The 22,240-nt window shown below is 59.2% G+C and overlaps 1 protein-coding gene across 2 annotated transcripts in view; it reads left to right on the top strand.

Moving 5' to 3' along the window:
- The window catches only part of TMEM255B (transmembrane protein 255B), a 41,022-nt gene extending 23,694 nt beyond the window's left edge, over positions 1-17,328 (top strand). For both annotated transcript variants that reach the window (XM_033177124.1, XM_033177123.1), the window contains exons 4-9: positions 315-404; positions 5,340-5,420; positions 7,081-7,166; positions 7,855-8,014; positions 10,812-10,955; positions 15,622-17,328. In XM_033177124.1, the coding sequence (XP_033033015.1) occupies positions 315-404; positions 5,340-5,420; positions 7,081-7,166; positions 7,855-8,014; positions 10,812-10,955; positions 15,622-15,789 (729 nt within the window). In that variant the 3' untranslated portion in view covers positions 15,790-17,328. The remainder of the gene's footprint in view (positions 1-314; positions 405-5,339; positions 5,421-7,080; positions 7,167-7,854; positions 8,015-10,811; positions 10,956-15,621) is intronic.
- Positions 17,329-22,240: the final 4,912 nt, after the last annotated feature.

Raw genomic sequence — 22,240 nt, 5'->3', positions numbered from 1 at the left:
AGCACACACATTAGGGTTGTGCACAGGACCTGCCATCAGAGGTTGCTTCTCAGAGGCGCGAGCCAAGGGCCCGGGGATGGCAACACCCTTCCGTGCAGAAGGCGCCTGGGTGGGTCTTGTGGAACAGATGCATGAGGACGACCCACAGGGTGGAGTCTGGCCTGGCCAGGCTGGAGGTCGCAGGACGAAAGGTAGAGGTGAGAAGAGGCAATTGTGTGAAACAGCCTCGACCTCGAGCTGGGACTTTGTATTGGTTTGCACCTGAAAGCCAGGGTTGGTAAAAGCTGGGCACCCACACTCTTCTTCCATTGCAGCTGGTGGCAGCGATTGTGTTCATCAGTTTTGGTGTGGTGGCCGCCTTCTGCTGCGCCATCGTGGACGGCGTATTTGCAGCGCAGCACATTGTGAGTACCTAGTCATTGTGTGCACAGTCCCAGTCGCTTTCCGGGGCTGAAAGACTCGGCATGGAAAAAGTAAAATTTCATTTTGCAGAACTCAGCTCAGACGGCTTCACAGTCGGTCTCCTGTGGGGGGTTGCCAGTGGCTGCCTCTCCTCTCAGCAAGTCTCATTTCGTACACAATGAGCTTCCCTCTCCACCATACAACACACAGAGAACACACCACACACAGCACACACCACACTCCCGAGCACACACTTTTCACCTCTAAATGAACAGGTTTTCTCTAAAATCTCAGGCCGAGGAATCGTTTCTGTGTCCTCCTGAGGTGGGTCCTCAGCCTCAGGTGGGCGATGCCGTCCCCACCTCCTCCCCAGCCGGGCTCCTGGGTGGGCTTTCGCCATCTGGGCGGTGGCTGGTCCCCGGGAGCTGCCAAATTGCTTGTCATGAACTCGCAAACCAAACCTGTGATTGTTTCTCCCTCTTTTTCCATAAATCACACTGAAAGGCACTGAAGGTTGTGTTAGGCCTTTGTCTGCCCCAAAGGTTTCATTATATGAAGGCAAGTGTGGTAGCACACTCACAAAACACGTGTGCACACGCATGCACACACCACGGCTCACACACACACCCCATGGCTCACACACACGTACACACCATGGCTTACACACACCATAGCTCACGCACACACACCACGGCTCACACACACCACAGCTCACACACACACACACCACGGCTGACACACACCACAGCTCACACACACACACCACGGCTCACACACACCACAGCTCATGCACACACACCACGGCTCACACGCACCACGGCTCACACACACCACAGCTCACACACACACCACGGCTCACACACACACACCACGGCTCACACACCATGGCTCACACACATGCACACACCATGGCTTACACCACAGCTCACACGCACACACCACGGCTCACACCCACACACGCACACACCATGGCTTACACACACCACGGCTCACACACACCATGGCTCACACACACCACGGCTCACACACACACACACCACGGCTCACACACACACACCACGACTCACACACCATGGCTCACACACACGCACACACCATGGCTTACACCACAGCTCACACGCACACACCACGGCTCACACCCACACACGCACACACCACGGCTCACACACACCACGGCTCACACACCACGGCTCACACACACCACGGCTCACACACACACACCACGGCTCACACACACACACCACGGCTCACACACCATGGCTCACACATGCACACACCACGGCTCACACCCACACATGCACACACCATGGCTCACACACACCACGGCTCACACACACCACGGCTCACACACACCACAGCTCACACACCATGGCTCACACACGCACACACACGGCTCACACCCACACATGCACACACCATGGCTCACACACACCACGGCTCACACACACCACGGCTCACACACACCACAGCTCACACACCATGGCTCACACACGCACACACACCACGGCTCACACCCACACATGCACACACCATGGCTCACACACCACGGCTCACACACACACACACCACGGCTCACACACACACCACGACTCACACACCATGGCTCACACACACGCACACACCATGGCTTACACCACAGCTCACACGCACACACCACGGCTCACACCCACACACGCACACACCACGGCTCACACACACCACGGCTCACACACCACGGCTCACACACACACACACACACACCACGGCTCACACACACCACGGCTCACACACACACCACGGCTCACACACCATGGCTCACACACGCACACACCACGGCTCACACCCACACATGCACACACCATGGCTCACACACACCACGGCTCACACACACCACGGCTCACACACACACCACAGCTCACACACCATGGCTCACACACACCACACACACCACGGCTCACACACACACACACACACACCATGGCTCACACACCACGGCTCACACACACCACGGCTCACACACACCACGGCTCACACACACACACACACCACGGCTCACACACACACACCACGGCTCACACACCACGGCTCACACACCACGGCTCACACGCACACACCACGGCTCACACCCACACACGCACACACCACGGCTCACACCCACACACGCACACACCACGGCTCACACACACACCACGGCTCACACACCACGGCTCACACACACACACCACGGCTCACACACACACCACGGCTCACACACCACGGCTCACACACACTCACCACGGCTCACACACACACACCACGGCTCACACACACCATGGCTCACACACACATACCACGGCTCACACACACACACCACGGCTCACACACACGCACACACCATGGCTTACACCACAGCTCACACACACACACCACGGCTCACACACACACGCACACACCACAGCTCACGCGCACACACACATACACTCCCGCGGAGGCGTGTCACGGGAGCTTTCTCAGTGGGTGGCTGGGTTACTTGCTATTCCATGGTTTCCAGGCGGCGGTTTCCACTGTGCTCCCAGGCCCATGGCTATGGCGCCACTGAGGGGCAGGGTCCAGTCTCTGACTGCAGTTGGGGGTGTCCCCAGGCTCCAGACCTCGGGCGCCTCTCCACTCTGGAGGGCCACATGGGGCATGTGTTTAGGCAGGTGGGGGAGCCACTTGGTCAGAAACAAAGCAGGACCCCTGGCCGGGGCCTCCCAGGGCTGACTTTAGGATGGACGTGCAGACGGCACTCACTGGAGCTCAGATGCCATCGAGGGAAACGTGGCACTGCCTTGCGTGCTGCCGAGGAAGAAGACAGCTGGTGAATGACAGCTCCAAGGGTGTCATGTGGGGACGTGCGCACCTTCAAGCTGCGGAGAGAGGCCGAGGACACCGTGCTACTAGGCCTCTGTCCCCATGGGGTTGCAGCACGCCGCCCTCCCTCCCGGCAGGAGCCTCTGTCCCCTTGGGCTACTCGTCGTTACCTGTGGTCTCATGTCTATTCCCTCAGGGGAAGATAAACGCCCAGAGACAGAGACTTGTGTCTGCTTCCTCCATTGCTGTGTCACCCAGAACGTGTCCGGCCATCGTAATACTTCAGTGGTGGCCCAAAGGACAGAGGAGTGATTCTCCTTCTCATCTGTTGCAGTGTTACTAGTGATTTCTAATACTTTTCTTGGATCAGAACTAAGAGCACTTTAAGAAATACTAATAAAACTAAGTGTGGACAGTGCGACCCTAGCTTATTTACAGGTGATGCAGTTTTGTGGCATTTTAGTTTTGGTACTTCCTGCTGTCTTCTACCATAGCAATTATAAGCACTTTGCAATGGTCAGTTTATGGGTCTGTCGTCTTCACTAGCCTATAAATCCCTTAAGGGCAAGAACTGTGTCTTGTTATCTTTACCATTTGGCACTGTGTCTGTTCCATGAATGTTGCAGATGGTGGGATGGATTGATAGTTGGATGGGGCCATAAATGGGTGTATAGCTGAATGGTTGGATGGATGGATGATGGATAGATGGATGGATAGAAGGATGGATAATGGGTGAATGACAGAGGAATGGAGGGATGGGTGGATGTGGATGAATGGAAGGACGGATAATGGATGGATGATGGATGGATGGTTGGATGATGGTTGGATGTATGTATGTGGATGAATAGAAGGATGGATGATGGATATGGATGATGGATGGATACATAGAAGGATGGGTAATGGATGTTGGATGAGTGGATGGAAGGATGGATGACAGATGGGTGGATGGATGGATGGGGATGGATGTGGATGGATAAAAGGATGGATGATAGAAGGATGATAATGGATGATGGATGGATAGATGGAAGGATGGATGACAGATGGGTGAATGTATGGATGTGGATGAATGGAAGGATGGGGATGGATGTGGATGGATAAAAGGATGGATGATAGAAGGATGGATAATGGATGATGGATGGATAGATGGAAGGATGGATAACAGATGGGTGGATAGATGGATGTGGATGAATGGAAGGATGATGGATGATAGAAGGATGGATGACAGATGAGTGGATGGATGGATGTAGATGAATGGAAGGATGGATGATGGATGTGGATGGATAAAAGGATGGATGATGGATAGACAGAAGGATGGATAATGGATGATGGGTGGATAGATGGAAGGATGGATGACAGATGGGTGGATGCATGGATGTGGATGAATGGAAGGATGATGGATGATAGAAGGATGGATGACAGATGGGTGGATGCATGGATGTGGATGAATGGAAGGATGATGGATGATAGAAGGATGGATGACAGATGGGTGGATGCATGGATGTGGATGAATGGAAGGATGATGGATGATAGAAGGATGGATGACAGATGGGTGGATGCATGGATGTGGATGAATGGAAGGATGGATACATGATGGATGAATGAATAGATAGATGTGGAGGATGGAAGGAAGAATGGGTAGGTGCATAGATGATTGATTGGATGGATGGGTGGTGGGTGGGTGGATGATTGGATGGTTGGTGGGATGAGTTGATTAGTCTGAAATCCTTGCTACCTTCCTAGTAGAAGAGACAATTTTTTTTATGAAATGATGCAGGAGCCTAACACCTGTGGTGTGGCGTGCTGGGATGCCCTTCAAGAGGCCAAGCACCTGTCTCCCTTCTGCTGCCCTTGTTGACTAATGGAGAATATGTGTCGGCCAAGCCTGCATAGCCTGAGTACCCTCCCATGCGACTTTCTGCTGTCTGGCCTCCTGGATGCAGCAGCCTAGCCGCTCTGCAGGGAGCGTGGAGTCTCCCGTCTTGTGTTCTCTGTCTGGGATGCTGGAGTTGGTGTTGGCCTTGGTCCTTGAGGCCCTGAGCCTGAGACCCACAGGCCTGAAATTGCCTCTGGCCTCTCCCGCCTGGAGGTACCTGTTTTATTCCATCTGTGTTTATCTGTTTCTCTAGGAACCGAGGCCCCTCACCACGGGAAGATGCCAGTTTTACTCCAGTGGGGTGGGGTACTTGTACGACGTCTACCAGACAGAGGTGAGCAGGAGCACTGAGATTCACGTGGGTTTTGCTCCGCTAACCCCACTGAGCCCACGTGGTTTTCCCTGTGCATAGGCATGGTCTGAGTATTTCGATTCTGATAGTTCCTGGGGGCCTCCCGTGTGGCTGGTGAGCCGCCAGTGCCCCTGTGTTTTGGGTCTTGATGCTTCTATGTGCTGTTTTTCACTCTGGAGTCAGAGCTCCAGACTCACTTTGTTAAATCACAACAGTCTCAGAGTTCATGTGTCCGGTTCTGTGTGGCCCTTCCAGTTAGCACTTTTCTAACTTAATTATTGCAATAAGAAGCAAGGATAAGACATTTACAGTGTCCGAGAAACCTCTGGATTTCCCTGAGCCACCGACAGCGGCAGGCAGTGTGACCTCATTTCTCTTTCCAGGTGAGTGAGATGCAGGCAGTAATGACCCGCGGGTGGCTGCCGCCTTCGCCAGGACCATCCGAGGGCACAGCTCTGCAACAGCGCTGTCTGTGTGTCTCGAGCCTGCCCTGTGTGGATTCCTGGCTTCAACTAAATGCAGCCTCTCATCCTTAGCATGGTGTCAGAGGAGCAGGCGGAGCTGGAGGCCTCTCTGTGGCCAGCACCTGCCAGCTTGTCTGGGACTCTCCAGTAACTGCTGGGAGGCATCCTGTGTGTGTGTGTGTTGGGGGGGGGTAGGTGGGAGGCATCCCGTGTGTGTATATGGGGGGAGGCATCCTGTGTGTGTCTGGGGGGTAAGCGTCCTCTGTGTGTGTGTGTGTTTGTAGGCGTCCTGTGTGTGTGGAGGTGTCCTGTGTGTGTGTCTGTGTCCTGTGTGTGTGTTGGGAGGGAGGCATCCTGTGAGTGTGTGTGGGGTAAGCGTCCTCTGTGTGTGTATGTGTGTGTGTGGAGGCGTCCTGTGTGTGTCTGTGTGCGTGTGTGTGTGTGTGTGTATAGAGGCATCCTGTGAGTCTGTGAGTGTGTGTGGGGGGGGTAAGCGTCCTCTGTGTGTGTATATGTGTGTGTGTGGAGGCGTCATGTGTGTGTGTGTGTATGTATGGAGGCATCCTGTGAGTGAATGTGTGTGGGGGGGTAAGTATCCTCTGTGTGTGTGTATGTGTAGGTGTTCTGTGTGTGTGGAGGCGTCCTGTGTATGTGGAGGCGTCCTGTGTGTGTGGGGGGGGGAGGTGTCCTCTGTGTGTGTTTGGGGGGTATCCCATGGCCAGGGCTTTCAAGGTTGTCACATGGAGGTGGCAGGTATCTCTTCCGAGGCTGCCAGTGCTCAAACCTGGGGGGAGGGCGCCCTGGGACAGGACCTCTTCTGCTGCCCTCTGGGCTCTCAGGCTTCTGTGCACCCCATGCCAAGGGCCTCCTGGGCTCTGTGTTCCACACACCCTGATGTTTCCCTCTGCCCCTGGGATCACAAAGAAACGAGGCCTGTCCTCCAAGCCCTGGTTATCCGGCCTCTGGGACCAGCCTGTGCCCCAATTCCTCCTGCAGGAAGGGTGCTGGCCCCTGAGCCCTGAAGCCCCTGTGTCTGGAGTCAGGGGAAAGTCGGGAGGGGCATCTGCTTGGCTGGGCCCGAGTGGCCGCTCCCAGCTCCCATGAGGCAGCCCTGCCTTGGTGGGGTGAGGGGGGTGGTGGACACTGGCGTGTGACCTGACAAGGCCTCTCTGCCCCAGGTCACCTGTCACTCCCTGGACGGCCAGTGCCAGCTGAAGGTGAGGAGTAACACCTGCTACTGCTGTGACCTCTACGCCTGTGGGAGGTGAGGGGCGCCGGGGACCCCCATATCCATGCCTGAGGGAGATGAGGGGCACCAGGGACCCCTGTAGCTACGCCTGCAGGAGGTGAGGGGCGCCAGGAACCCCTGCATGTGCCTGCAGGGGCGAGGCCCCATCCTTCCGCTCCCGACATCACTCCCCATGCCCTGCACCTACATCGTCTCCTTTACTCCTTAGATGTTTACATGAGGAAAGTTGAGTCCATTTCACAGATGAAAAGACGGAGGCTCTGAAAGGTTGATCTGCCCAAGAAGACACAGCCCGTGTGTGTCGGGCGAGAGTTTAAACCTGGCCCAGCCTCTCGGGCCCCAGGCACAGCCCCCTCTCGGGACAGGGGCCTGTGATCCCAACAGCCTTCCCATCCTGGTGTGAAGACAGAGATGGCTCAGACACCCGTCCTGCTGGGCCACTGACGCGGAGGGGCTGCCCTGCCAGGCCCAGTTGTCGCTCTTTGCCACTGCGGGCCCCAGGTGGGGAGCCTCACAGGCCAATCCTATCAAACGTAGGTTTGATCCCCCGGAGCAGTGCAGGGAGCGGTGTTGACTGGGCTCCAGCCCTGACTTCCTCCCCCAGCCTTGCAGGGCTGAGGTCCAGAGGACACCTGACCACAAGTTTAACTTGTGGGTGGTCACTTGCCTCGTGTGGTGACACCACGGTGCCCTCTCTGTGCAGCGCAGAGTCCTCGCCCACCTACTATGAGTTTGTCGGTGTCCGCGGCTGCCAGGACGTGCTGCACCTGTACCGCCTGCTCTGGGCCTCTGCGGTTCTGAACGTCCTGGGCCTGTTCCTGGGCATCATCACTGCTGCTGTCCTGGGGGCCTTCAAGGACATGGTGAGGCCCCTCGGCGGGACCCCCACTGCTCACCGGGAGCCGGGCTCCGGGTCCATTTCTCCAGGGTGGGCTGGGGGATCCCTGGCCCTCACTTTACAGATGGGGCACTGAGGCCCATGTGTCTGCCAGCGGCGTGTCAGGGTGACAGCTGGTGTGCACCGACTCACCTTGGGGCCGTCCTGTCCCAGGCCTGTCACAAGAATCACCTGATCCTTGCCTCCCTGCTGAGGTGGGCACAACCCACCCCCAAGAAACAAAGTTCAGCTCCCAAGAGGGAGGCCCAGCCCTTGTGGACTAAGCTCCCATCGTTAGCAACCGCCTGGGGCTTCAGACGGGCAGGTCTGGGCTGGGGCCGGGGCCAGTGCCTTCACAAACCCCAGAGGCAAGACACATAACGGCCTGAGCAGGAGGAGGGAGGGACGGGGCCCCTCGCAGGAGTTGGGCTGGACCTGTCCTGGAAAGGCTGGCCCTCGCCCGCCCAGGAAACCACAGGGAAATCACTGGCCTGGGCTGACTGGCCTCTCCCTTCTCCCTCCTCTGGCCTCTCCTGGCGCCTGTTTCGAACCAGATGTTCTGGTGGTGTGTGGCCAGCAAACCTGCCCCTGAACTCGCAGAGAAGCTGCAAGGGAGGGGCAGCCAGGAGGGAGGGAGCCCCACCCCGAGAACATCCAAACGGCAGCCCAGGGACGAAGGGCGTCCCCTCTTGCACCCACACGAGGTGGCTGGGCAGCACCAGGCAGACGCACATCCTGCAGGCCAGACCCGGCCCAGTGTGGCAGTGACAGCACTCCTGAGTGGCTTCTCCATGCCCCATTCATCCCAGAGACTGTCCACAACTAAAAAGTAACTCAGCTTGGAACCCTCCTGCCATCTGCTTCTCAGCTTCTCCTTTTCTCAGCACTTTTGTGCTTCCAGGCAAAACTGGTGAAGCTGAGAGTGACCCTGGCATCCCGAGGTCCAGCCCTCTGGCTCCCCCCGACCCATTGGCCCCTCAAGCCCCACCCTGGGCCCTCAGACGCCCGCACACCAACACAAGACAGGCACCTCCCAGGGTCCTTGCTCTGCAGTGACAGCTGGCCAGCCCCTGTGGGCTGGGGCCAGGTGGGAGCGGGAGTCGGGTTGGGAAGGGTCTCTGCCGGGGATCCTGCAGGCTCTGGGTGCCTTCGGCGTCTCCTCAGTGCAGGCTTCTCTGCCTCGGCGGCTCAGTGTCTCCTCTCCGTGGCTGTCCTAGGAAGAACTGCAGCTGGATTGTAGACAGGACACAGAAACACGCGTGTGGTGCAGGCGCCATGCTCGCCGCACACGCCCGGGGTTTCCAGGGTTTTCCAGAAGGGGCTCGTGTGTTCATTAAAGCCCGTGATAAAATGCTGAAGTGCGGGATCAGGAACAGGAGATGCCCCAAGGGCCAGACCACAACGCAGAGCCACACCCGGCTCCAGGAAATCTTTCTCAAACCCAAAGCTCAGGGGTGTGCAGAGCAAGGAGGGGGCTTGCTAACCTTCACACCCACCAAGCAGGCACTCTTATGAGTTTAATTGATTTTGCCGTGTAAACATTTTGTTAAGGAACAAAGATGCTTCCTTACCTGTCACCAAGCTGGACGGCCCTTCTCCGTAGACGAGGGCAAATTCCTTGTGACGGGAGCGTGGGAGGTGCTTAACGTGCCGGCAAGGGCAAGCGGCTGGGCCTGCCTCTCGGGCCTCCTCCACGTGTGACTGTGGCCCCTGTGTTCTCTGGTTTCTGTGCACTTGCCCCGGCCCCATCCTCAGGCCACCCCCAGCTCAGAGGCCTCCCCACCCCTCTACCTGTCAGAACCTCAACTCTCCTGCCCCTCCCTCATGGAGCACGGACCCTCCATGCCCATTCACCTCCCAGGCCCACCTCAGCTTCCCCCCTGCTCTCTGCAGGGTCTGAGGCAGGACCACGGCCTCCTGCACACGTAGACCAAGGGCTGGCTGCCCAGAAGCCCTTGCCCCTTCCCACCCTCCAGCGCCCACTGGGCAGGGGGCTCCCTCCCAGCCCCAGGGGGTGCGGGCAGCACTGTTTTCTATTTGAGGACACCTCAGGCCTAGGGTCGTCACTGTGGCCAGACCCTTGCAGCAGTTCTGGCCTGGCTTCCCTGCCTGTGCCATCTTCCCCTGGCTTCCCTCCAGGGTGCTGCTGACCCCGGGAGTGGGGGCTGGGGAAGGTGGAGGGCACCTGTATGAAGGTGGGGAGGGAGGCAAGGCCTGGGTGCCCTCGGCCCAGTCCCAGTGTTTCTGGCCCGGGAAGCCCTGGAGGTGTGTGAGCCATGGGCCACTCCCTCTGTGGGGGATGAGGCCGGCCGGGACCTGAGTTGGAGCTGGCACCTTCTGTGGAGAATTTTAACTGCCTGAGTGGGTCAGTGGAAGTGTGGATGGGAGCTTAGAAAGCTTTGGTTTTGTTTGCATTCCCCAGAAACCCTGCGCTGGTTGGGTGCAAGCTTGGGGAAGCGAGAGCTGTCAGCCCGATGCTGAGAGGGCCTTCCTCACTTGCACCCTTCTGTGCCAAAAAAGCAGACTCTGGGGCCCGGAGAGAAGGAAACCCAAAAAATATTAAGTAAAAAAGAGCCTGAGCCAAGCGGTCACCCGGTGTGACTGGCAGGTGGCAGGGCCCTGGGACCAAGATGTAGAGAACCTGAATATAAAGACACGCTGGGCCGGGGTTAGCTCTAGCCTGAGAGGTGGGGTTCAGGGGTGCTGGGCTTTCTAGGAAGGCTGGACGGCCTCTCCCTCCATTGGGGGGTGCACGTTGACCGCCCGTCTCCTCTCCGTGGCAGGTGCCTCTGTCCCAGCTGGCCTACGGCCCAGCCGTCCCACCGCAGACCCTCTACAACCCTGCCCAGCAGATCCTGGCCTGTGCAGGCTTCCGCCCGACGCCCGAGCCCATCCCGACCTGCTCGTCCTACCCTCTGCCCCTTCAGGTAGGGCCAGCGTCACCTGCTGGAGTTGGACGTGCTGGTTGCAGGCAGTGGGGTGGACAGGACGGGGCTGGGGTCGGAGGGGATGAGGTCTTGCAGCTGCCTCACCTTCTGGATTAGGGATGGGAGGTGGGGGGCAGTAACAACCCGGCTGTTGGGGCACAACCTCCCTGCAAATATGGCCGGGGACTGTGCCAGGTGGCCCTGGTGACCCGCCACCGTGCTCTGCCGGCAGCTGGCTCTTCTGACCCCGGGACTGGCCCTGCACAGGCCTGGGCAGCTCCCTGCTGCAGTGTGGAGGCTCCTGTGTGTCTGCTGGTGGATGTCCTGGGGGCATAGCCAGGTTATTTAGGTGGAGCCATATGGATCTGCCGAAATCCAACCCCATTTTACCTGTAGACATGGAGACCTCATAGGGTTCATCCTGACATGATGCTGTTGACCTTGGGGACAACGGAGAGGCCACGACGAAGCTGCAGATCAAAGCACACACCGTGATGTGTTTCTGTGCGGGGAAGGGCAGGGTGAACGTGGAGCGTCGTTAGTTTTGAAGTCCAGCATGACACAGGTCTTCAGATGTTCCACAAGGAGACCTGCTCCCAACCTGTGACGTTGGCAGGAAGAGACATTCCTCAGAGTGACGTCCGGGGGAGGCGTGTACACACCCCACCCTCATGTCCAGGACAGAGAGGGCTCAGGTTTGAGCCGGGCCCGAGAGCCACAACCTTCTCAGCTCACCCCGGGGACCTGCGCCAGGGACCCTGTGGAGGGAGTGGGAAGCGGCACTCATGGAGAGGGGGCTGCTAGGGGTCCCCGGCGTCTGGGGCCTGCTTGGGGCAGCCGCCGTCAGTCCTGTCTGGGACACAGCAGCTGTTGGGCTCAGTGGAGACGACCAGGGCCCCCGGCCTGACACCATCTCCTCGTGGAGGGATCCCTGCACCCCGTGCCTCAGTCTCATCTCTCACTTTGAATAGAAAGCTGGGGCCCTGCTCCTTGGGAACACAAGGCCCCTGCTGGAGGTCTGGCCTGGAAGCATCTTTTCCATTTCTGTGATGGGGGAAGATGTGGTCCCCAGGGTCAGAAGATGGCGGGAGCTTTTGCCAGCGACCCTGCAGTGGTCTCTCCTGCAGGCAGGCGCGTCTGCATGGTGCTACAGGCAGCTTCATCCTCCCCCAAGCCTCCTGCCCCTGCCCCAGGGACGTCCCCATCACGGCAGGGACCATGTCCCCATCACGGCAGGGACCATGTCCCCCGGGCCACAGCCTTGTCCTGGGGGCTTCTCTCTGGCCTCCTGGTCTCCCGTGGGAAGTTTGCCAAGCCCAGAGCTGGAGGCCCACAGGGGCAGGGGTATCTCCAGGGACGCTGGGCCTGCAGGTGCTCCCCAAGCGGCTCTGCACAGACCCGGACTTAGAATTGCATAGGTGCCAAGAACTTGCAACCCAGAGTACAGCCTGGGTGGCCCGGCCTGTCTTCCATCCTCAACCTCAGCCGCCGCCCCTCGGGGCCCCAGAGGAGAGAACGCGTGGTTCCATCAGCCGCTACCTCTTGTCTGGCTCCAGGGCTGGTTTGGGCTGCCCTGGTGCTGGGGCCCGGCTGTCTGAAGCTCTGGCTGTGAGGGGCCAGGCTTCAAGTTTGCATTCTGACTTGGGACCTTGGAGACAGCGAGGCTTTGTGGGGGGAGGGGGTGGTGACTCCCTCAGGCAGGTGCATCCTCCCTGCCTGTGAGCCTCAGGGAGGTGTAAGATGTGGGGGCGGTCCTCCCCGTCACACGCGGGTTTACGGGGTGTGGGGGCGGTCCTCCACATGCTGACTTACGGGATGTGGGGGCGGTCCTTCCCATCACATGCTGACTTACGGGATGTGGGGGCGGTCCTTCCCATCACATGCCGGCTTAAGGGGTTGTGGGGGATGGTCACCCCGTCACATGCAGGTTTACGGGATGTGGAGGGTGGTCCTCCCCATCACACGCAGGCTTACGGGATGTGGGGGGCGGTCCTCCCCATCACACGCAGGCTTACGGGATGTGGGGGGCGGTCCTCCCCATCACAGGCTTACGGGATGTGGGGGGCGGTCCTCCCCATCACATGCCGGCTTAAGGGGTTGTGGGGGATGGTCTCCCCGTCACATGCAGGTTTACGGGATGTGGGGGGCGGTCCTCCCCATCACACGTGGGCTTACGGGATGTGGGAGGCGGTCCTCCCCGTCACACGCTGGCTTATGGGATGTGGGGGGCGGTCCTCCATGTCACACGTGGGCTTACGGGATGTGGGGGGCGGTCCTCCCCGTCACACGCTGGCTTATGGGATGTAGGGGGTGGTCCTCCCCATCACACGCTGGCTTATGGGATGTAGGGGGCGGTCCTCCCCGTCACACGCTGGCTTATGGGATGTGGAGGATGCGGGGGTGGATCCATTTCATCCCCATGGTGCTCCATCCTTATCCACCCTGGAGCTCTGGCTTTACATAAAGGGTGGATGTTCCCCTCTTCCTCTGGGGAGATCTGGGGCCCTCGGATGGCCCAGCCAGCCTTTGTGCCAGCGTGTGTGAGAGCTTAATATACCCACGCTGATAATCGGATTTCAGAGATTGCAAATCAGATGAGGCTCATGTGCTCCTCAGAAGAACAACAGAGGAGGGGCTCTGCTTCCGCAGAGATGGAGAGAAAATATTCAGTGTGTTCCATGGAAGTCGTTAGCAGCAGAAAATGCTCCCACTTGAGACAGTGGGGGGTGGGGAACAGTGACTTGGGGGTTGTTTTGAGCAGTTAATAAAAAGGACAATTTAAAGAGATCACCTACCTTACACCCAGCAGCTTTGCCAGGCATGAAGTGCAGGGGAGGATGTGGCATCACAGCAGAGGATGAGTTCCTGCCCCATTACTAAGAAACGTGCCCTCCCCTCCCCTATTCGATTGTCTGTGGGCAGGGCTTGTCCCTGGGCGGGGCCTTGTCCGCTCAGTGGTTAACCACGTGGTCGTGGGGTTTACTCCGTGGTTCCTGGGGGTTTTACTCTGTGGTTCTGGGGTGGAGGCTCACTCCATGGTTCCTGGAGGTTCACTCAATTGTTCCTAAGGAGTTACTCCGTGGTCCTGGGACTTACCCCTCAGTTTCCTTGACTGCTCATCTGCTGTGGAGAAGAGTGGGTGCTATGGAGTTGGAAGTTGAGAGTTCCCAGCAAACTTGAGAGAATGTTCCCTAGTGTCTCTGTCGCCTGTAGCCAGAAACCTGTGAGTTTTGGGGGAAGAAAGAAATGAGGTTGGCAGGTGTCCCACTGGATCCCACGAGCCTGTGCTGTCAGCCTCAACATCGCAGTCCCTCTGAGCAAGGGCCCCATTCTCAGCCTTACCGACACCTGTGCAGAAATTCTGCTGTCAGGATCCAGAGGTCCTGCTAGCTCCCAAGGCGTCTGCAGTGCAGTGCTCTCCAGGGAAAGGCTCAGGCATCTGGCTTCTCAGGGGATGCTGAACACCCAGGCTCAGACAGGCAGCTGGCTTCTCAGGGGATGCTGAACACCCAGGCTCAGACAGGCAGCTGGCTTCTCAGGGGAACACTGCACACCCAGGCTTAGACAGGCAGCTGGTTTCTCATGGGACCCTGCAGGCCGGGGCAAGAGGAGCACAGAGCACATCTGGTAGCTTGGAGTTTAAAAAACTCTTCCTGTGTTATTTCTTAGAAGGAGTTTGTTTGCTTTATTTAACATTTGATTTCAAGATAGAGTTTTTTAGCCCCTAGAATTTAGGAGAGGGGGAAGAACTAAGATGTGTGTTGGCAGTTGGAGAAAAGCTAGAATGTATCGATTTAAAATCTGTTCCTTTTCCGGTCTCAGAATTACGTGAGTGGGTCTATGTGTGTTAGGGCTCTCCAGGGAAGCAGAGCCTATGGGGAATACAGGTACCTACATGTGAAGAGAGATCAATCCATCGATTCTGAATGACTGGCTGGCCACTGGGGCTGCAGGTGCACAACCACAGGAAGGGGACAGGCTGGACCAGGGAGGGTGAGGCTGCCTCTGGGGTGCCCAGGCCGCTGGGGCAGAGTCCACTTCTCCTGGGGACCGCAGCCTCTTTCCTTAAGGCCTTCAGGGGAGAGGAGGGGCCGTCCGTGTCCGGGGGCTGAGGCGCTGTATGCAAGGGTGTCAGTCACCTGAAGGTGCCGCCACGGCAACACCCAGATGTGTGTGTGAGCCGCCGAGTTAGCCATGGTGACACTGAACCAGCCACACACTGCTGGACGTGTGGACGCGTGGGGTTCACACCTGGGGTCTTTCCTGAATATGAAGTGTTGGGTGAGCCCAGGGGCCCCTGACTGTCGGTTTTGGAGTCAGGTCAGAGGCTCGCTGTCTGTGAGGAAGCGGGATGTGGTCTGGGCACACCCTGGGGCATCTACCCCATCCCCGTCCAGCTGTGGAAGCCAAGGTTGTACCAGTGAGGCCCCGACCACCCTCTCCTGCTGTGACCAGGGCTGGAGCTGCCCTGTCCAGTGGTCCTGGGTCTGTGGCAGGGGAGGGGTCCTGAGAGTGGCCCTGGGTCTGCAGGGGGCCCGTGTGAATGGCCCTGGGTCGGCGGGGGCGGGGTGCACGTGTGAGTGGTCCTGGTCTATGTCAGGCTTCCCTGCGGTCCAGCACGGGGTGGTCTCACCTGCTAACCCAGGGCCCTCTCTGTTTATTGCAGCCCTGCAGCCGCTTCCCAGTTGCGCCCACCTCCGCCCTGACTTTGTCTGAGGACCTGCAGTCCCCCTCTCCAAGCAGCTCTGGCTCTGGGCTTCCCGGCCAGGCCCCACCGTGCTACATACCCACCTACTTTCCCCCAGGGGAGAAGCCACCCCCCTATGCTCCCTGATAGAGGTGTGGAGTAAAAGATAACTTTGGTTTGTTAAAAAAAAAAAAAAAAAAAAAGGCAGCCTCTAGAAATCCCGCTCTGTGGCCAACCTCCTAGAGAACCCAGGAGAGTGGTCCAGAGGTCTGTCCCCTCCTTCCCTCCCTGGGCACACTGGTGAGGGAGGCTGGGACCAGCAGGGAGTGGGGCCCTGCAGACCCAGGCTGGTGACACCTCGGCTCGGGCTCTGCTCACACCACCCGGCCTCCTCCTCTGACAGCGATTGTTCTGGTGTTTTCACATCCCATAATTAATTAGCTATTACTATGATTCTGCAAAGAAGGTGCGGCCCCGTGCCTCCCTGCATGTGTGTTCTTGTTTGCGGACGTGTGTTGTGCATTACACATTCACACGTGTGTCTGTGTCCTGGAGAAGGGCAGGGCAGGACCCACCCGCCCCTCGTGCTGTGCTCCTGACATATGCCAGGAAGGGAACGAGGCTTCGGCTCCAACGCCCGCCGCTGTGTCTAACCGCCTGCAGAGTTGCCAGAATCTGGAGGCCCGGTTGTCCTTCCCAGCCCTGGGCGCAAATCTGCCCCGGCCACTGGCGCGAGCGTCTCCCCCTGAGCTGTCTCCCAGCGACGGCACCTGGACTTCTGCTGTGCTTCCGCGGCGGCTCCCTCACCGTGTCTCAGGACGGGATAGTGGGGGAGGGTGCTTCGTGGTCCCTCGGTTCAGGGTCTGGGAATGCAGCGCTCCCTGTGGAAACCAGCCGAGCTCCCCACAGGCCCAGCAGGCGCCCTGCCAGTCACACCGGGGGAGACAGGTGAGCGCGCTTGGGAAGAGGCAGGTCTTCGGTGGGTCCCAGGCGCCCCAGTGACAGGAGTTCAGGATGCGCCACCCCAAAGTAGCCAGAGTCTCTTGCAGTGGATGTGGGGAGAGGCTCTCAATTCCTAAAGTCAGATCTTCAAGGAACCACGGACTCCCCGGGCGCGGGGGAGGTGAGAGGCGATCCCACTGCTCCTCAGACGCACCACAAGACACCGAGTCGTGGCCTCTGCTCTGTGGGCCGCTCACACTTCCCCAGTCACTCCCTCTCCCCTCGGAAGCTGGCGGCCCTAGGCCTCACCGCTCTCAGGGCCTCACGTCCCTCCCTTCAAAGCCCCACTGGGTCTGCAGTAAACAAGTACCACTCTTCTCCCGAGTGAGTCTGAGGTCTCCAGCTTGTTTCATGGAACAGCACCTGCCTGGGAGTTGGAGCGGGGACTTTCTTCCCTGCCCAGTCCCGAGTCTGGGAGAAAAAAGATACGAGAGCCACGCTCATGCAGACACAGGCTCCTGCCCCCTCCGCTGCCCAGGAGCCTCCCTCTGCCTCCGTCTGCCCGATGACGAGTCTCATCCTGTGTTCAGTGCTCCTGGGCAGAAGGCCCGCAGCGCACATCCACACACGGACGGGGCCCAGCCAGGCCCAGGGGCGCCAAAGGGCCTCTGAAAGGCCTGCAGCCAGCTCTGGTCTGTGAACCCGCCACTGCTTGTCATTTTTGTTTTATAAATCCAGCCTCACGCGCTTGCTTTCCAGGAGAATGTGGTCTTGGCCTCTCCTCAGGGCTGACTGGCCTTGCACCAGTCCAGGAGGTCAGGCATGAGCCGGAGGTGCGGTGTCCTGTCTGGAAACTCACCGCCAGGTTCCTCCAGGGCTGCAGGTGCCTGGCTCTGACTAAGAAGCTGAACAAGCAGCAGAGACCAAGAGGTTTCTGGAGCGCCGGGAGAGGCACTCACCTGCGCCTGGGGGGATGAAAAGTGTGCCATGGATTTCCCGAGCCCCCGAGGCTCTCGTTTTACCTCAGAGGAGGCTCTGTGGGCGCTGATGGTGCCGTGGTCTTGTGTGGGCGGTTCTCTGTGGCCCGAGCACTCTGGAGCTCGGCCTGTGCCCCCGAAGCTGCCTGGTGCAGGCCCCGGGCCTCTTGTTCTAGGGGTACGAAGAGCAGAGAAGCTGAACTGCAGGTCTGGGCAGGGAGCCTCTGTCCCCTGGAGCCCTGGCCAGCAAAGTCACAGGAATAACCATCGTTCTCTCGTGTCAGCCCTTGGTTGCAGGGTGCGGTGTGGGGGTATCAGAGTGCTTCCCCCAAACACAACGTCGATCTTCCTTGACTTCTAATCTTGGCTAGAGTCAAAAGCTGTTCAAAAATATTCAACTCCAAGGTCAACAATTTTGTTCTTGCCACAAAAATGTCCTTATCCTTTACCCCAGCCACAAAGAATGTGAACAATTTGACTCAAGGCTGGTGGTGGCTGGAGGGTCCTCCAGGCCCCAGGGCAGCTCCCAACTGGCGCAGCGCTCCGGCCAATGCCTGGCCTGCAGTGTGGGCGGCGGCTGCTCTCGAGGTGCACCTGTCTCATGTGGACGGAGCCTGTCTGGGGCCACCAAGCTCTACCGGCCTGAGTTACGGTCTGATGAACCCCTCCCTGGGCTCCGCTGGGGCCTCCTAATCCCAGCCTCCCCCCAGCCTCCCCTGGAGGGATGGGCCCCCAACTCTGCCCTCGCTCAGTTCCCACGCACAGCCGAGGCCAGGGAGACCCTGGAGGCCTCGGGAGATGGGGTGGAGGGGATGGTGGGGCAGGGGGTGCTGGGTGGTTTGGGGGTGCTGTGGTGCCACCTGCACGCCCTGCCTCACTGGGACACACAGGAGACAGGCTTCTGCAGCTCAGAGGTGGGGCCTGATGCAGCTGCAGGTCATGCCTGGGGAGGGCGGGGTCAGAACATTGCCCTGGGCAGGGCTCCGCTGAAACGGGCCCCACCCTTATTAGCTTGGGACCTTCGGTTACAGGGAGCCTCCTCCTGCCTCAGTTTCTACATTTCACACAGCAGCACTGCTCACAAGAGCCCCCAATCAGAAGCAGCCCAAATGCAACTACTGAGCGGGGGAGGGACGTGGTCCGTCCACGTGGGCCACCGGCCATGGAGAGGGGAAGGGATGTGGGTGATAGGGTTTGGCTGTGTCCCCACCCAAATCTCAAATTGCATCTCCCAGAATTCCTGTGCGTTGTGGGAGGAGCCTGCGGGAGGTCATTGAATCATGGGGCTGGTCTTTCCCGTGCTGTTCTCGTGAGAGTGAGTAAGTCTCACGAGATTTGATGGGATGATCAGGATTTCCGCTTTCGCGTCTTCCTCATTTTCTCTTGCTGCGGCCGTGTAAGGGGTGTCTTTGGCCTCCCACCGTGATTCTGAGGTCTCCCCAACCATGTGCAACTGTAAGTCCAATTAAACCTCTTTTTCTTCCCAGTCTTGGGGATGTTTTTATTAGCAGCATGAGAACAGAATACTACAGTGGTCCATCCACACACGGGTCACCCGGCCACGGAGAGGAAGGAAACCCTAATGGGTGCTACGGGGTGAGGCTGTAACACATGGTGCTCAGGGAAGGACACCAGACACCAAGACTCTGTTCTGTTTATATGCAGTGTCCAGAGCAGGCGTGTCCAGGGCAGGCGTGTCCAGAGCAGGCGTGTCCACAGACAGAAGCCGACTGGGAAAGGAGGCGCAGTCACTCACTGTTTATGGACATGGGTTCTTTCTGGAGAGACAAGCGTGTTCTCAGCGTGTTCTGGATGGGGAGAGGTGCAGTCACTGGTCACGGACATGGGTTCTTTTTGGGAGACAAGCGTGTTCTGAGCGTGTTCTGGATGGGGAGAGGTGCAGTCACTGGTCAGGGATGTGGTTTCTTTTTGGGAGACAAGCGTGTTCTGAGCGTGTTCTGGATAGGGAGGGAGGAGCAGTCACTGCTGTCAGACACGGGTTCTTGTGGGGAGATGAGTGTCCGGGAGCCAGATGGAGGTGATGGGTGGACGGCCCGGTGGATGGACTGACCGCTGACCAGTGCCCTGCACTCATGAGGCATGGCTGTTGCCGTGTGAATCCCATCTCCGTGGAAGCGGGGTGGGAGAACCAGGCCCCAAGGCTGTTGTGAAGATGGCCTTATGGGGCCGCATTGGCGCCTCGGGCAGTGCTGGCCGCCGGCCGTGCTCGGTGAACAAGAGCCACGGTCATCACCCTTGCCACGCAGAGCAGCTCCTTCTGCAGACTTGGGGACCCTGTGGCCACCAAGCCCCACGGTGGGAGCAGAGATGCCTCCGAAACTCTGGAGACCCACAGGCAGAGGAGGATTCCACGAGGCTGGGGCCCGTCAGCAGATCCTCAGACAGCAACACACACCACTTCCCTTTCTGTTCCCTAGACCTTTAACTGATGGAATTCAGTAAGCGGAAAACATGCTTGAAACAAGGGCACCATGAAGCGGACCCTCCCCTTTCCCTCGTGGAGCCTCGACCCTGGGGCAGGTGACCCCTTCTTGCTTTGCAGGCAGGGGCTGGAGCTTCTCCTACAAACTGGCCAGGCTGGGATTAGCCCGGCTGCACATTCGCTTTATGCTTCTGTTGGCGTTTAGATACCTGATGTTCATATTTTCTGTATTACGTGAAGTGGGAGGACACGTTCCTTTGTGCTTAGAGCAGTGTTTCCACAGAGGTGCCCGGGCCCAGGGGACAGCAGCCAACCTCTGCAGACATTTCGTGTTGTCATGAGGCTGAGTGTCCAGGAGGGGGCGCTGCTGCACCTGCTGGGCACAGGACACGGCCAGATCAAAGGACCCCACCTGCAAATCACATCCCAAGCCTCCCTCCTCCTCTCCAGCCCGTAGTCAGGGCTGTTCCTCTTCCCTCCTGGGACACATCCCCCTCCCTCCTGGGACACATCCCCCCTCCCTCCAGGGTCCACATCCCCCCTCCCTCCTGGGACACATCCCTCCTCCCTCCATGGGACATGGGCAGGGCCATCCCTCTGCTCTTCATGGGGAACATCCCTCCTCCCTGTACGGGGAAATCCCTATCTTCCCTCCGTGGGATGCAGTAAGGGCCACCCTTCCTCCCTGCACGGGACATATCCCTCCTCCCTCCAGGGTCCACATCCCTCCTCCCTCCTGGGACACATCCCCCTCCCTCCTGGGACACATCCCCCCTCCCTCCAGGGACACATCTCCTCTCCCTCCAGGGACACATCCCTCCTCCCTCCAGGGACACATCCCTCCTCCCTCCAGGGACACATCCCTCCTCCCTCCTGGGACACATCCCCTCTCCCTCCAGGGACACATCCCCCCTCCCTCCAGGGACACATCCCCCCTCCTCCTGGGACACATCCCTCCTCCCTCCAGTGACACATCCCCCCTCCCTCCAGGGACACATCCCCCCTCCCTCCAGGGCACATCCCCCCTCCCTCCAGGGACACATCCTCCTCCCTCCTGGGACACATCCCCCCTCCCTCCTGGGACACATCCCCTCTCCTTCCAGGGACACATTCCCCCTCCCTCCAGGGACACATCCCCCCTCCCTCCTGGGACACATCCCCCTCCCTCCAGGGGACACATCCCTCCTCCCTCCAGGGGACACATTTCCCTCCCTCCTGGGACACATCCCCCCTCCCTCCAGGGTCCACATCCCTCCTCCCTCCTGGGACACATCCCTCCTCCCTCCAGGGACACATCCCCCCTCCCTCTTGGGACACATCCCCCTCCCTCCAGGGACACATCCCCCCTCCCTCCAGGGACACATCCCTCCCTCCAGGGACACATCCCCCCTCCCTCCAGGGACACATCCCCCCTCCCTCCTGGGACACATCCCCCTCCCTCCGGGACACATCCCCTCTCCTCCAGGGACACATCCCCCTCCCTCCAGGGACACATCCCCCTCCCTCCTGGGACACATCCCTCCTCCCTCAGGGACACATCCCTCCTCCCTGCAGGGGACACATCCCCCCTCCTCCAGGGGACACATCCCCCCTCCTTCCTGGGACACATCCCTCCTCCCTCCTGGGACACATCCCTCCTCCCTCCTGGGACACATCACCCCTCCCTCCTGGGACACATCACCCCTCCCTCCTGGGACACATCCCCCCTCCCTCCTGGGACACATCCCCCCTCCCTCCAGGACACATCCCCCCCTCCCTCCAGGGACACATCCCCCTCCCTCCAGGGTCCACACCCCTCCTCCCTCCTGGGACACATCCTCCTCCTCCAGGGACACATCCCCCCTCCTCCTGGGACACATCCCCCCTCCCTCCAGGGTCCACATCCCTCCTCCCTCCAGGGACACATCCCCCCTCCCTCCTGGACACATCCCTCCTCCCTCCAGGGACACATCCCCCCTCCCTCCAGGGACACATCCCCCCTCCCTCCAGGGGACACATCCCCTCTCCCTCCAGGGACACATCCCCCCTCCCTCCTGGGACACATCCCTCCTCCTCCAGGGACACATCCCTCCTCCCTCCAGGGGACACATCCCCCCTCCCTCTAGGGTCCACATCCCTCCTCCCTCCTGGGACACATCCCTCCTCCCTCCAGGGGACACATCCCTCCTCCCTCCAGGGGACACATCCCTCCTCCCTCCTGGGACACATCCCCCTTCCTCCTGGGACACATCCCCCT

This window comes from Trachypithecus francoisi, unplaced genomic scaffold (genome assembly GCF_009764315.1).
Source record: "Trachypithecus francoisi isolate TF-2019V2 unplaced genomic scaffold, Tfra_2.0 Lachesis_group18, whole genome shotgun sequence".
In the NCBI taxonomy this organism is placed as follows: domain Eukaryota; kingdom Metazoa; phylum Chordata; class Mammalia; order Primates; family Cercopithecidae; genus Trachypithecus; species Trachypithecus francoisi.
This window is presented reverse-complemented; position numbering and strand designations above follow the sequence as displayed.